The 15,249-nt window shown below is 34.7% G+C and overlaps 3 protein-coding genes across 5 annotated transcripts; 1 reads left to right on the plus strand and 2 right to left on the minus strand.

Annotated features, from left to right (window-relative positions):
* Nucleotides 1-930: 930 nt before the first annotated feature.
* Nucleotides 931-3,847, minus strand: LOC110860235 (lysosome-associated membrane glycoprotein 1). 3 transcript variants are annotated; one of them, XR_004835770.1, is made up of 3 exons: nt 3,627-3,847; nt 1,516-3,532; nt 931-1,424 (listed from the first exon to the last, which is right to left on the minus strand). XR_004835770.1 is itself a non-coding variant. In XM_022109293.2 (2 exons), exons 1-2 carry the CDS (start codon nt 2,078-2,080, stop codon nt 1,075-1,077), a joined length of 915 nt encoding a protein of 304 aa, XP_021964985.1. In that variant the 5' UTR covers nt 2,081-2,235; the 3' UTR covers nt 931-1,074. The 3 variants fall into 3 exon arrangements, 1 of the variants encoding a protein (XP_021964985.1); XR_004835769.1 differs by having other exon boundaries at nt 3,624-3,846; XM_022109293.2 differs by lacking the exon at nt 3,627-3,847 and having other exon boundaries at nt 1,516-2,235.
* Nucleotides 3,848-6,951: 3,104 nt separating this feature from the next.
* On the plus strand, nt 6,952-9,911 carry LOC110863212 (cytochrome P450 307a1). Its single transcript, XM_022112467.2, has 5 exons — nt 6,952-7,561; nt 7,650-7,786; nt 7,861-7,990; nt 8,084-8,896; nt 9,260-9,911. The coding sequence occupies exons 1-5, from the start codon at nt 7,480-7,482 to the stop codon at nt 9,598-9,600; spliced, it is 1,503 nt and encodes a 500-aa protein (XP_021968159.1). The 5' UTR covers nt 6,952-7,479; the 3' UTR covers nt 9,601-9,911.
* A 341-nt stretch (nt 9,912-10,252) lies between these two features.
* LOC110842402 (protein Star) lies at nt 10,253-12,965 on the minus strand. Its single transcript, XM_035846954.1, has 7 exons — nt 12,897-12,965; nt 12,743-12,807; nt 12,564-12,664; nt 12,301-12,494; nt 12,154-12,174; nt 11,147-11,581; nt 10,253-11,086 (listed from the first exon to the last, which is right to left on the minus strand). Coding segments are annotated over exons 2-7 (888 nt in total). The 5' UTR covers nt 12,745-12,807; nt 12,897-12,965; the 3' UTR covers nt 10,253-10,951.
* Nucleotides 12,966-15,249: the final 2,284 nt, after the last annotated feature.

Genomic DNA, 15,249 nt, shown 5'->3' on the forward strand with positions numbered 1-15,249 from the left:
TATCCACACAACTCCACATGCCACGTACTCTTGTTTACGTTTTCCCTCTTTACTTGTTGCTTCACAATCATGACCTCTGTATTACTTTGTTATTACATGTAGAAACCGTTTTTACCTGGATTTATAACCTCTACATATGTTTTCTGAATGGAAATACATCAGGCAATAAAAAATTTATTCGAAAAGTAAAAGTTGACGTTTTTTAGAATTCGAATAGCTATAGTAGTAAATACATTTAGTCACATGATGTTTACCCATTTTTGTCTCAGTCGTAACATTACCTACATAACCTACCTGGGGATTTACGTAGCTTCTTTGTAATTCCATCACTGTAAACAATTTTTCTTGCAAACAAATTTACTTGGAACCGTTATAAATGCATACGTATGTAGGTACATATGTATGTGTATTTATTGCATAAGTCAATATACGGGTCAATGAAAATTGTATCCTATATTTAGGATTTGCTAGGATTGATAAGATTTTGTTTGTCAAAATTGATGATTTTTGTTGAATATGTACTTATTATGTACTTATGTTCTGCTATGAAAATGCTACTGCTAACATGTGTGACATATGTACATAGGATGTAAATCCGTGCGTCGACACCTCAAATGCGTGCCCTATTTGTACAGAATGACGTTGGTTCTGACACGTACATTTACGTAAAATTATGTAGTAGATGCGTTAACAACATCTGGAATAAGATCAATGTCGATTCATATTATTGAATGTTTATACAATATTTGAAATAAATGTAATATTTGGTACTAAATGATAGTTTACATAAGGCTTGAAAATATGGTAACTGTTATGTAAAAGCTGTTATTGTAGTACACATACATTTATATTGAAGTTCCTTATATAAATTGTGCGTAATGGTCAAATGCTAAATTCGAAGAAATAATCGTTAAACAAAGAAAACAAGAGTAGGAACAACTGCATTTCTATATATTTATTCATATATATATATGTATATATCTGCCTTGCACCTGGTATACATACATACATTCGTGTAGCCTGTATTTGCAGGAAAAGTTAGCATAAAAATAGTTAAAATACGTGTTGAAGCTATCAAATGTCCAATCGCTGGTAGCCACTGTTTCTTCGGTTACAGCACGGCCAATTGCAATAACCATATCGGAAGCCTACGTAACCTCCAAATAGCAGTGCCAAGATTATTACCAGGACTGACCCCACAGCGATGCCAATTACCGTTCCTACAGTACTATTATCCTTACTGCAAATTTGTGCGTCTGAGAAAGACTTTTGTGCTGATGTTTGCGGCCTAAAAGCTTCAACCTGCAGGGATGAAGTGAGGACAGTCAAATTGGTTCCGGTCATTACAGTTCTGGATATGCATAAGAATGAGTGATTAAAATCCACTGGGTAAAATGGACCATTTGCCAAGGAAGTAAAGTTTGCTGCAAAACATGAATTACGATTAAATTCAACAGAATAATATAGATATATGTATGCATCATTTACTTAGCATATAGTGCATATCATGCATACCTTGCAAAGTTTTCGGAGTCGTAGTTGTATTGTAAGTTGTCATCAACAAGGAAATCACTTGTATGTCATATTGTTTTGTATTATTCGGTCTGAATCCAAACTCGATAGTCAAAGAGTACTCAATCTCCTGCGACGTGTTGATGCTTTCTCTTTTCCATTCCAATAATAATGTTTGTGTCACATTCCCACAGTTGCCATTTCCGGTAGCATTAACTGGGACATCAATTTTCAAATCAGTGTTCTTTCCAAAAAAGAAGCTACTATTGAGATGAAGTTGGATGGCTCCATGGAATATTATGCAGGAACTGTTGCTGAAGGGAGGAGGGTATTTTACTTCCTGTGTCAGGATATTATGTGGAAATGGTTGTTCTGGGGTAGGAGAAGTAGGAGGTGGAAGCGTTGTCGAATCTGATGCGCTTGTTTTTGCCTGAAGTTTATCATCAGAAACGATTTCCGGGGGTGAAAGTTCTGCTTCTTCCATTTCGTCATTCTGCTGCGGCTGAACTTGGGAAATCAAAAGTGCGAAGATTGTAAAAACAAGTAAAATGTTGTTCACTTTTGCCATTGTACCGTTAATCGGTGTCTCTTATTTTTTATAACTATGAATGATTTCGAAAGAAGCTAATTCTACAATTTTATGTCTTTTCAAATATTACGTTTGCAATGACTATATGCGCATTTTCATTTGACAGGTTCTCACTTATGCTTATTATGTAGTTGTGTTTATTAGTAACGACCCATATACGGTTATCGCTTTATCAGTTTACATTGTAAATACAGCAGAATATCATAGAGTGGTAGGCAAACTAAATATAATTCGAGTCAATTTATTGATCACGGGACTATGCGCAAGAAGTATAACTACATGCTTCAAGGTTTGTTCACATTCAAAAATAAATGAAATATTAAACATTATGCACGTCTATTTATTTATTTTACAAGAGCGTACATAATTTTGAACAAGTTTACTATATAGATAGATAGATAAATAGTTTATTCCTCAGATTGATACAGCGGACGCCTTTACAATCAAATAATTAAATTAGAGATAACATTAGTTTCAGTTGACAGTTTTAATTTTGTCCTACTCCAACGATTTTACTTCTAATGTCTAGGGCTTTACATACGAACAAATAAATATTTTTAATTTTAGTTTCATTTAAATCTATAAAGAAATTGTGATAATTGCTACTTTCAACAAGTTTACTATATTTTATGCCTCGGAGGAGGTGGGCCGTACTCCAGTTCCAACAAAGTTATAACCAATTGCTATAATATCATGTCGATTATTGAAACCTCCGGCAAGCAATATCAAAATTACTCCTATTAAACATAAAGCAAAGAAACCCACAAAAATCAACCCCATCCCCTTTACAATATTTTCCCAATGAGTCGTCAAACTGTCATCAGCTTCACATTGAAATTGGTTATTAAACTTATTTTCATTAATATTAAAAGCTAGCAATCGAAAATTGGAGATACTCAAAAACAAATCTCCTCTCTGAAAGTTCACAGTGGAGCAGGCAAAAGTGTGATTCTTTGGGGTGAGAAAAGCAGCAAAGTCGGAAACGGAGTAAGAGTTAGGATTCTTATGATTTAATCCTTCCTCGACCACGATAGTGACGCTGTTAAGTGCAAATTCATTTGAATTAATCTTCAAATTTGAAAATTCACTCTCCCAAGAAGTGGCAAAGCCAAAGTAGATTGAATAAGAATGATACTGGTTAACAGATTCATCTGCTATTCCAAGGATGCTGGTTCTTCGGGTGGTATTCCAAGTCAATCTGATGTCTTGATAGTCCCCCCACAAAGATTGACAATGTCCAGTAGCTTGAGCATCGTATGGTACGAAAATAGTCTCCGTTTCATCTGTGAAATGTGAGTCTCCCAGAATTCTAAAACTTATTGCTCCTTCAAGTTTTATGCACGGATAAAGTGTGTCCGTGTCAAATATTGTCCATGCAGAGTCCCCAAATGACGTCCGATGATCCGGATGAACGTCGGCAAATGTGAATCTCTACAATTTTTTTGCTTCATTAAATTATAAATGGCCACTTTTGATAACATACAAAGAATATTTGAGCAAAAATTTGAAATACAATGCGTACTACCAAATTGAGGTGTTCAGACACTATAAGCGCAAGGAATATTTTGCTAAACCGGAAGTACACGATGTGTGACATGGTGACAAATATAATTCATTGTCCAATCAGTTCAAATATATAAATGTAAAACGTCTCGAGGTTTTAGCCTGGTTATTTTTGATGCAATTCCAGTTTCAGGTGTACTGATTTTATACATTTGTAGCTCCCACAATTGTATCCCATTTTAGTGCATACATAAACTGTTTGATGACGAATGTTGATAACAAAATCATAATGCAGAGCTGATAAGCAGCTCCTCATTGCACTCAACTAACGTTATGTATGCATGGACAATCATTAACCGTGACACAGAAGAAGAACTTAAGTTCTTCTTATGGTACCTTAAATGCAGTGTAAAATGGTCGAAATTTTCACACCTTAATTTATTATGCAGCATTAATGATTTCATCCTATATTTTTTTCCTTTTATCTATTTGTAAGATATGACAAATTTTATCCCATGAGATATATGTATGTAAAAAGATCACATAAATGCAGATAGAAAAATGATAAGTGCAAGCATCTATTGGTATCAAAGTTTAAATGCACATTTTGAAAAATTTATTTACAAAAAACTTTCGGAATGAACATATTTTGTATAATATGCAGAGACGACGTGTCATACACTTCACTTCATTCAATTTCAATACTTCTTGTCCACATTTGAATACCCACTTTCGGTTTGAAAGTGGTTTCATTGATGTCTGACTCCATTTAATCTTGGCCTTGAGCTTGAATCGTCAAACAAATTCAAGGAATCAATTTCTCAGTCAGACCATGTCGGAGCAAATAATTCAGGCACATATGTACATATGTGGACACACATCACGTATGCATTATATATATAACATTTTAATCACGCCTTTATTCAGTTCCCCTGGTCTATATAAGTTTCGTCCGTTTTGTACATCCGCATGAGATTTGTGTATGTGCGGCCGTCTGGAGATTTATGACGGCATGTATAAATACTTCCTTCATTGTAATCGAACTTTATCTGCGGAGAACCCTGTCATAATGCATTATGTCATATGTCCTGATGGCATGCATAGTGTCATGCAATTCCAATAAATCAGAGAAATAGCCACAAGCAACAACTTCCTCACATTTATATAAAAACAGACACAGTTAAAGCCTTACAATATGACACACACATGCGTCTCACTGTCTGGCTAGCTTTTCACCTTCAAGGTGACTTGTGAAAAGCTTAATGTTTCGTAGATTTCTGACAAGACTGGCAATAAATGAATAATCATATCCAACCAATAACACGATTTGTAAGTGCTACCTTGAATCTCTGGCACGTGTGTTTGACCAATATATTTCTACATAAGTTTAAAAACGGCGTTAATAATACATACTTACAAATACGCACAAACGTAGATTTATGTGTATATATCATTTATGAAAACGCATAAGTACATATATCATATATGATTGTATGATAAGGATCTGAGTAATAGTCTTTTAGTCTCACAGTAAAACTAATCTATTAATAAAAAAGGTTTGATTTTGAAATTTGGAGAAAATAAATGTCAAAGATGTCTTTTAATTATTCAGTTGAAATTGGAAAAATGCATGCATACATATGTCTAAATGAGAATTTATTCATATGTTCATGGTCACTTAAGTGTAATTTGGTTAAAATATTACTCCTTCACATTGGAGCATAAACACATAAGTACATATATAATATTTAGATATTCGCAATAAGGAAATTATGGCAGAAAATTAATAAGCACAACTTTTAAAATCTTTACAAAGCCAGACGTGAAGAAATGTATCGAGCGTTACTTTACCAGACTCTCTTTTATAGTAAGAAAACCTTCAAAAAAGACATTATCGAATCAAAATGTAATAAATAAACTTAGGTCGCCAATCACCATGTCTTGAAGTCAGTCTACAGATACTAGAAAAAACCTTTTCACCATATCTGTTCACTATGCGAAGAGTATAAACAAAATCTCACCGGATACCATCCTACAGAAAATTAATGTTTATATTATCAGTGAATAGTGTTTGGAAATTGTCACGTGGTCTACTTTGTGATTCGTTAAGATAACAAGTTAGGAGTTTCAAAACAATGCACGAATAGGGTAGTGGAGTCAAGAGACTTTACACACTGCAACGTATTTTCCGATTATGAATTATGCATTCTTGTTACACCAAAAGGTCATTTAGTTGACTGATTACTTTACGTATTTGACTGAAGTTCGATCCAATAAGTCTCTAGAGCTTATCCTATTTACAAAAATTTACATTGACATGAAATCCTGCAAAATTCTGAGATCAGTCTTGATAATATTGTCAGAAATGTTAGTAATTCTCATGAGTACTTTGCTCATGAGAACATACATATACTAGAATATAATATATATACTAAATACAATGGGCTTAGGAGGTTGCTAGTTCACGGACAGTAAAAGTTTGCATGCATTAGCTTCATTTTTTCTACACGTTTGAAGTACAAACCAAATGATCATGGTCGTCATGAGCTTATCTCAAAAATAAAGGCGTGGTCTGTATCAAAAGCACACGTACAAATGCACTAAGGATAAATGCGGATGTTTCTAGGACTAGCTTGGCAAATCGATGCTGGTGTCTTATCATGAATGATCAACATGTATGTATGTAAATCTGGTCTGTATGTGAACAAATCCTTTTATCCCTACTTAATTGAAACAAATTTATGTTTACGCACAAGCAGTGACAGGACAAAGCATTTTGCTTAAAGTTTCAAATTTACAGTTTCTTGGTATTGCCTGTTGCAACATCTGGCAGCTTTATCAAATATCAAATCTGCGATCAATTTTTCGATTAGTGTTATCTTCATTGCCAAAATCTGCTCGTGGACACGTTTTACATCTGTTCCATTTATATGTACTCACTCACTGAAGAAGTTTTACGTCGTAGATTATAAAAAAATTCAAAATAAATACAACGTAAAAATATGGATTCGAAAGTTGACCTTGTGTGGGGTTAGAATCTGTGGGGAGCTAACGTCATGTTCATAAACTCGCATTTATAAAAAACCAAAACATTTGACAAAAAGTAATGCGGTAAGACTGCATATTATATTGTGCAGCATTCTGTGTGTCCTTAACTGAGTAACTAGCTGAACAATAATTGAAATAAAAACATTTTTTGAGCTTGGTTTTACTGGGCGTTGTGTTGTACTAAATACGCACATTTTTAAAATAAATTACGTGTATTCAATATTTGTTACAAGCAGGTACATACATACTTATTTATGTAATGCAGAATTTTATGTCCGGTGCTGTTATGTGTAATTTCGGATTTATGCATTTGTTTAATAAATTCATCCAGTGTCATAAAGCACCGAACAACTTGACGCTTAGATATGTCAAATAACTTTGTTCGTCATATGTGAGCACTCTACTATATCGGCAGGTGTCACCCAGTGTGGAGCTCGCTTGATCTATGCATGTATGCCGTAGCTCACCTCTCTGAAAAATGGTTTCGTCAGAGCATTTTCGACCATCACTGAAAATATTTGCATAGCTTTGAATTTGAATTTTAGGATTTGAAAGTCTACGTAAATGTGAAGTGATGACAGCCACGCTCCAAAGTGATCATTACTCGATCCCCAAATCTGCTCCGTGGAAGTGCTCCATTATTCATGAGAATCCAAAGCCATAAATACTCTTGTGCTTGGTACATCAAATTCAGTCAGTCTCGCCTTCTTCACATCTTCACATCTTCACCAAAAAGTTTCAATTCTGAAGATTTTCAAATTTCCGAAATTAAATATTTCAAGTTCAATTTCAAAGTCGTATTAGACTAATAATTTCAAGGAATCAACATGAGTCTCATCACGTCTATTCTCGCTTTGTTTACTGCCCTTATTGCATTGGCACATCTTTTCAAGCCCAAAAAAGAATCAGGTAATTTAAAATTTTGTTTCAAGTTGGATACCAAATTTTTCAAGTTATGTCAAATACGAAACATTTTAAAACTTTGTGTAACCTTCAGGCACGACTGAGGCACCTGGACCCAGACCATGGCCCATTGTTGGAAATCTCCCATACATTGGAAAGTTTCACGACTTAATAGAAGCCTTCAAAAACCTAAAACAAGAATATGGTTCAGTAGCATCCATTAAATTGGGGGTAAGTTTTTAAAAGAATTTGGGATTCCAAGTACAGAAAACATAAATAAAATTGATTAACTTTTAATTAAATAGGTCCACAATGCAGTCGTAATTTGTGGTTTATCAAACTTTCGTGAAGTCCTCATAGAAAAAGGCAACTTGTTCGATGCTCGGGCTGCGTTTAAACGTTATGATCTTTTATTTGGTGGAGATAAAAATAACTGTAAGTAATTATTGCATTTTATCATTATTTTTAACGAAAAGTTTCTTAAATTGCACAGTTTTATTTATTAGTGTCTACTTTTTTTCATTCTAGCATTAGCATTTGCTGATGGTAGCGACTCTCACTCCAAGCACCGAAATGCCATTGCATTCCACACATTTGCAAAGAATGGTTCCAACAACTTTGAAAATTTGGAAAATATCACATCCCAACATGTTTACAGTCTCGTTGAAAACATGAAATCACAACTTCAGTCCGACCAGAAACTTGACGCAAAATTCCTCTTTGCTGAAACCATTGCAACCATATTTGTCAAGTACTTCACCAATCAAGACGTGGACCCTTGTGACGAGGTGTTTCAAAACATGATTTCATCTTTCGACGCCGTTTTCCAAGAAGTGAACGAAGGATGTATTGGCGATGTTCTTCCTTTTCTGATGCCATTCATCAACAAGTCAGAGTTTGTGGAGCTAACTCGAAAAGTCAGAGCCTTTTCAAACCAATGTTTTGACCCGGTCATTAGGCAACGAGTTGGGGGAGAGGTTCTCGATCAAAATAACAATAAACAAAAGATTCAGCCAGTCAAAGAATCCAATGTCATAAATGATTTGCTGGAAACTGTGGAGAACAATCCCGAAATGACATTGGAACATGTCATTTTCGCTTTCGAAGATATCATAGGAGGTCACAGTGCTGTATCCAATTCGTTGATTAGAATCATCCTGGAGCTTGCAAAAAATCCTGAAGTCCAAAAAAATATCCGGGAAGAAATCAGAGAACATGCTGCCGGATTTCCAACCATGTCCGACAGACTGACCTACTTGGAAGCGAGCATTTGGGAAGCTTTTCGTTTCATTTCATCTCCAATTGTTCCTCATGTTGCCACTCAAGATACCACAATTAACGGTAAGTTTCAAAATTTCGTTTTGAATGAAATGCAGAGAAAGTTGAAAAAATCGAGGTCATTTTTTTCTGAATATTTATACCCGACTGGATGTGATACATCTATTTTGGTACCGTTCCATGAATATTAATACAATTTCATGAAGGACTGTCGTTCTGAACAACTTGAGACCCACGTAATAAAAGAAAGTTTTGAATTACCATCAAAATATCAACACTCAGACTCGACATTTCTAGTCCATCATTCGTATTACAATCAATGACCTAGATTTTAGTCCCTGATTTATATATATGTTGGGTATTTCTATATTTCTTTTTTGTATTGCATACTTGACTTTAAAATTGTTTATTTATTTTAAATTCCAGATTACACCGTCAAAAAGGATACTGTTGTCTTCTTTAATAACTTGGACATGAACTTCTCTCCAGAACTGTGGGAATCTCCAGACAAATTTTTACCTGAACGCTTTATCACTTCTGACGGTCGTATCTCCAAACCCGATTATTTTCTTCCGTTCTCCAGCGGAAAACGTAGCTGTCTTGGGTACAAAATGGCAATCAATGTCACCAAAGTAATCCTTGCCAACTTATTACAAAATTTTGAAATCGAAATTGACCCATCCAGCAATTACACTATGGAGAGGGGAGTAATTGCTGTAGGAAAGAATAAGTCACTCCCATTCGTTTATAAGCCAGTGGTGGAGTAAATTGGAATTCGCAAATTAATTCCTAAAAAGTAATAAGTCATTATTTGCAAATGCAGAGTATTATATGCACTTAGGTGAGGTTTTTATTTTATATGCACTAACATATTTACCACGTAACTCAAGTGACTAACTCAAGTGACTTTATTATCCGACTGACTATAGTTATGTAACTGATAAAAGACTTTATTTAAAAAATTCTTACTAGTACGTAATATTACTCAAAAAGCTGTAAAATTAATCTGTAAATATTTATTTCTAATCGTAAGTAATGGATGCCTAAAGTACGATATTGAATAAAAGTATAAGAATTACGCAATGTCCACCACGATCCGTTTTCTCTTTAAGCCTCACATTCATGTACCTACCTTTTTCATGTTTAATGGATTTAGGTCTCTTTACACGCAAATCCTGACATGAATTGATTTTGATTTCGGATGACTTGCTTGGTGCGAGTCGAAATCTTAAAAATCTTTGAATCTTTTAAAATATTCTATGTCGACATTGCATTGCCAAGGTCTTATGATGCGGAAGGAGTGAGTCCGTACAGATATTTGTGGACATAAAAATACAAGCGACTGGTGAAAATAAATGCTGCGGTGTTCTATTTCAATGATCTTGAAAAATATTACAATATAATATAAAAATTATTCAGTTGATTTTTGAAGTTTTACCAAAAATAACTTTATTCTTATGACTTTACATTATATACAGAATACTGCTTTGATTTTAAATTGTTAGGTTGGTTGGTTCTCCAACGCAATGATGGTTCGATCTTTATAGCAGAGAATCAAAAATGGAATGAAACCATAATTCAAAATATTGAGGTTTCTGGGTTGTTTGTCTGGGTACTTATATACAAATATATACATGTACATACGTATGTACATACAATACATATATACTACCAAAACCCTACTTATATTTGCTCACATTACGTATAACCACAAATCTTAACATTTTCACGTTTAGATTATAGAATTTTTATATTTTTATAAGCAGTCAGTGACAAAATAGTTTACTAATCATTCAATAATTTAATCGAGCATAATAATAATTGTATTAAGTATGTTGACTGTATATGCACATGCAAAAAAGCACATGTACATGTGGGAATGGTGACATTTTTTCCGCTTCTGTATGTACAAAGTATTGTATGTATGCAGGAATGATATTGTCATTTTCTCAATCTTCAATTCAGCATATGTATCTCTCCCCTGAAAGCTAAACTTGCATTCACAAGGAACATGATCTGGATTGATTTAACATTTTGCACTTTGAACATTTTTAATCTGATCAAGAAACAAGCATATTTTTACAATTTCCAGCCTAGCCAACGAGATCTCCAGCTAGACTATGGGTTGAAGTTTTCGTTAGCAAACATATAAAAATGTCCCGTGGATGATATAAGAGTAAATCCTTTAGAATGCATGAAAAACTTGACTCCACTCGGACCTTCTGGAATGGACTGCACGTTTACCAAAATTACCTTAAAAATAAAACACTTTTTAAGCATCGTAAAAGTATTTTCGTACTGTTTTGAACCTACATGAATCTTTAGATCATTCCATGGAATATTGAGCAGAATTTGCAGTTCTAGCCCTTGCGCATCCAAAATCAGATAGTCAATTGTGTAGACTTGCAAAGCGGATGTGACGCTGAACAATGGAAAGCAAGGAATTCTCAATTTCCTCCAAACGTGCCCTTTACCATCACGATAAGTGGATTTTCTGTCGGGCATCATAGCATCTTGGTCTGATTGCGATGAGTTGTTCATTGAGGACTTGCTAATTTTTCGCAAAAAGTCTAGATTATGTGGGGTGGGGTCTGGCGAGAGACAAGCATTTAGTAGCCAGGCATTCCTTCTTTTAGCAATTAACTTGGGGAACAAGGTCGGGTCGGGTTCCATTAAAATTCCTGTCCAGTTGTAGTACAATTCTAAATCTAGCGTTTTTGAAAGTAAGTCCCCTTCGAAGGCTCGGCACTTCATATGAAGAAAAATATAAATTACTACATTTTTAAATGATTAAACTTTTAGTAATTTGTTTTTATGAGAAGAAAGGATCTTAGATTTTACGGCATTTACAGCATTTTTCTTTAGAATTATTTAGAATTTAAATAGGCTGGATTTCTGATATTGGTCGAGAAGTGAATGTGTAAAAAAAAACTTTTAATTGGTTGGAAAAAATAAAACTGTTTTTGATAATCGATCTTGCTCCTTCCGCAATATTTGACTTTGTTGGGAACACTACGGACAAATACCCTTAGCCTTACCTTACTTAATTATGCACAATATAACTTGTGCTGCTTATTAATACAATACACAAAATTTCAACACCACTTCAGAGAATTATTTCACTTCCAGAAAATTACAATTTTTTTTTTAGTTTTTAATTTGTTATTTCAGTAATGACTAGTCTATCTACTTTGCAAAGCAAAATTATAATGTTGCACATGTGCCATTTTGTAGTTCGTTTCTAAGATATCTTAGATATCTAAGATACCCGAATTTTTAAAAACGTCATAAGAAAGCTGACCATATTCTTTCATCCTTACCTCCACGAAAACACCATTATTCTGGAACAAAAAAATAACACTTTTTAACGTAAATACATATGTAGCCTTTGCAATAGAGCTGCAGTTGATTATACTTATTTAAGCAGTCATTATTCACTCCTGTTTTTATTAGTGCCTGGTGCAAACCTTTTTATTCAATATTTTTATGACATCACGAGTGACCCGATCTCGTATTCTTGGCTTGTAAATAATGCTGGCGTTCATAAATACGCCCGGTGATGGAGGTGGAGGATACGCTTCATTTGAATGAATATATTTCAAGAGTCTTGAATCATTTTGTAGGAATCCCAGCATTACTTCTTCCATGGAGAATGTATCTTCTGCAAGAAAATTCAACCATGTATGAATTATTCAATGAAATTTAATGACTAGAGTGTCTACGAGCCCACCTGGAACTGAACTCAGGAAGACGAGTTTGATGGTTACAGCCGTTATAAAAAATATGATCCAAATAGATAATACAACCAACCAATTCTTCTCAAGAAATCGCCTAATACAAAATTTTTATTAAATCTTAGATTAAATACAAGAATATCACGTGGTTTGTGTTAATCGGTTTGACACTTACATTATGGATGTCGGTTACTTGGAAATGGAAACGCCTGGTTGTCATTCTTTTGACAATATCGTTGTCTGCAATGCAATTGATGCGATGAAAATTAGGAAACTTTTGTATTTCAACTTTCATAAAGAGTTCCAATGAGGAAACTTGGCTCACTTACACATTTTCTTCTCAAAATGGCACGCACACAAATTCACTCTTCTTCAAGCGATGCTTAAAGAAGTGAGAGTGATAAGTACATACATGAATTCAATGCAGTATGTATAAGCTGGGACTTGGTGTTTTAAGTACTAACTGCCTGCATACGGATTTAGTGCATACCTGTGCATGTGTAAATGCATGTAAACAATTGCTACTTCAAGCACCCTAATTACTTAAATAAAAATGAGATTTTTACCCATGAGCACTCATGTTACTAAAAGAAAGGGGCTCAAATATTACTATCGAAATAGATAATAAGTGGAGATGCACCAAGGGTAAAATGTTTTGCTGTTTTCTGAAATTGGCTTGGTGCATCATTTATGGGTATTAAGAAGGGGCTTACAATAGTTGTTATCTGGGATCATAGTCGTTCCACATGGAATTATTTCGAATAACTTTGCTTGTCGAAAAGATCTCTTTTCGTTGTGGATGCCACCTTCAGATTTATTTTGTAATTTAGCTTTATGAAACTGGCACTGGATGGATCTCTAGTTATGAATTATCTTTTTTAGCTAAAGATGTTAGCTCAAAGTTTCATTCATTTTGTGGAACAGTATTATTAAATATCTAGTATCTATTTGAAACAGTTTCACGTACACATCAAAACTAAATTGAATAAGCCAGAAGACCAAGATTATTACACTTCTCTATTCTAACACCAACCATTATCGGGAGTTAAAACATCCATGTGTAGACTGTCATAGAAGAATACAGAAATCTTCAACCAATGTAAATTCTAGGATACAATTTAGCAATAAATACTACAGCGAGATCTGATAAATATGTACTTGACAGATTAATATTATGCCGAATTTTATGAAACTGATGAATATACGTCTTGTGAGATCGACCCACATCGAAATATTGTCTTCCTTCAAGTCCAAGTCAGATTAAATGTTAATCTCTGTTTAGAAAAAAATTATATCGTACCTTGATCTTTACAAGATCTGACATTTTATTGAGATCCCATACAAAGATCAACCCGAGTTTCGTCCATAAAGTAAAATGTAGACGGACGAGCATATGAATAAACCGGCAGCAAAAAGTCGACATGATACTCAACATTTCAGCAGTAAAATATTTCATCTGACTCTCACGCAATGGATCGCCTAGAAGAAAATAATGCACTCAATCTGCTCCCGATGAATTAATAATTTTTTTTTGTTGTGTAATAAACTTTGCAAATTTAGCTAGGCTCGTCTCAGATGGGATTTGCAGATGACATTTATACTCAAGTATCAGACTAATATACCTATGTATCGCATAATGCTCAAAACAAAATACCATTAGATAGCTGACTGGGAAACTTGGTGAGTATTATTAGAATGGGTATTGGAAAAAAAGCTGAAAAAGACGCAATGATATGAGTTGAGTTCGTTTGAGGATCTGGACCTGGAGGAAAAGGTACGACTTGTTGGACACGAATTCCCCAGCATTGTACTCCTCCTGCCCAACATTAGCTGGTCAAAATGACTGATGATGAGTGTCGCCTTGATTGGAGATGTTCCTGTGACGAACAAGCAAAAGGGAAAGGCAGTTGACGGAGTGATTTACCGTCTCAGTTTGACTCCCAATTTCTTTCCAGATCAACTTTAAGAATCTGTCTGATTTTCATTCATGTGTACTTTAGGATCATCTCGAGTCCTATTCGCTGTATTTTTGTCGTCCATACTCTGTCCACCTTTTTCGTCGTCACAACACGGCATATTTTTTTCAACAGCCAAGAAAGCAGTGTGTACCCACTGCAGCTATGTAGAGTATGATTTCGTTGTATTAATAATGAAATGTCCGGATGGTCCCCGTGCATGTAAATGTATGACAGAAGCATCAAAACGCCCACACGGAGATCGTGATCTTCCCCTACCAAGTCTCGATCATCAGATTAGAAGCCACAGGAGCGGAAAAATCGTGCTAAAGTTTTGTGCATAACCCGAAATATCTTGGAAACTCATCTCACTTTTAAACCTGTCCATCCCTTCAAATTCACTGATAAATCTCAAATCTAGGCTTGTGATGAATAATTCTGTGGTGCATGAAAATCAGGTCTGTTGCATGATCGTCATTCTCGTCTCCATATTTCTCAGTTCATATGGGATGCATGTATGTATGACTTTGGCCCTGGTAAAACAAAAGATGGTCAGGATAGATCACACTGGGCTGGATAGAACCCTCGTCGTCTTCAGTCAGCCTACTCTATATTGCTTCCTGTTTCTTTCTTAAACCCATATCGTCAAGTCATTTTTAAATGTCAAACTTATTTAAAAACTCTTTTTTACTTTTCCATACACCAAGCGAGAAGATACAGATATGTA

Source organism: Folsomia candida, unplaced genomic scaffold (assembly GCF_002217175.1).
Source record: "Folsomia candida strain VU population unplaced genomic scaffold, ASM221717v1 Fcan01_Sc001, whole genome shotgun sequence".
Classification (NCBI taxonomy): Eukaryota; Metazoa; Arthropoda; class Collembola; order Entomobryomorpha; family Isotomidae; genus Folsomia; species Folsomia candida.

Excerpts from the sequence above, each read along its gene's own strand:
- LOC110863212 (XM_022112467.2), top strand. The coding sequence starts at position 7,480 with ATGAGTCTCATCACGTCTATTCTCGCTTTGTTTACTGCCCTTATTGCA. Across the intron at positions 7,787-7,860 it reads TAGCATCCATTAAATTGGGG|GTCCACAATGCAGTCGTAAT; the intron begins GTAAGTTTTTAA and ends TTAATTAAATAG. Across the intron at positions 7,991-8,083 it reads TGGTGGAGATAAAAATAACT|CATTAGCATTTGCTGATGGT; the intron begins GTAAGTAATTAT and ends TTTTCATTCTAG.
- LOC110860235 (XM_022109293.2), bottom strand. The coding sequence starts at position 2,080 with ATGGCAAAAGTGAACAACATTTTACTTGTTTTTACAATCTTCGCACTT. Across the intron at positions 1,425-1,515 it reads GACTCCGAAAACTTTGCAAG|CAAACTTTACTTCCTTGGCA; the intron begins GTATGCATGATA and ends CATGTTTTGCAG.
- LOC110842402 (XM_035846954.1), bottom strand. Across the intron at positions 12,495-12,563 it reads CTTCCTGAGTTCAGTTCCAG|AAGATACATTCTCCATGGAA; the intron begins GTGGGCTCGTAG and ends ATTTTCTTGCAG. Across the intron at positions 11,582-12,153 it reads ATAATGGTGTTTTCGTGGAG|TGCCGAGCCTTCGAAGGGGA; the intron begins GTAAGGATGAAA and ends CTTCATATGAAG.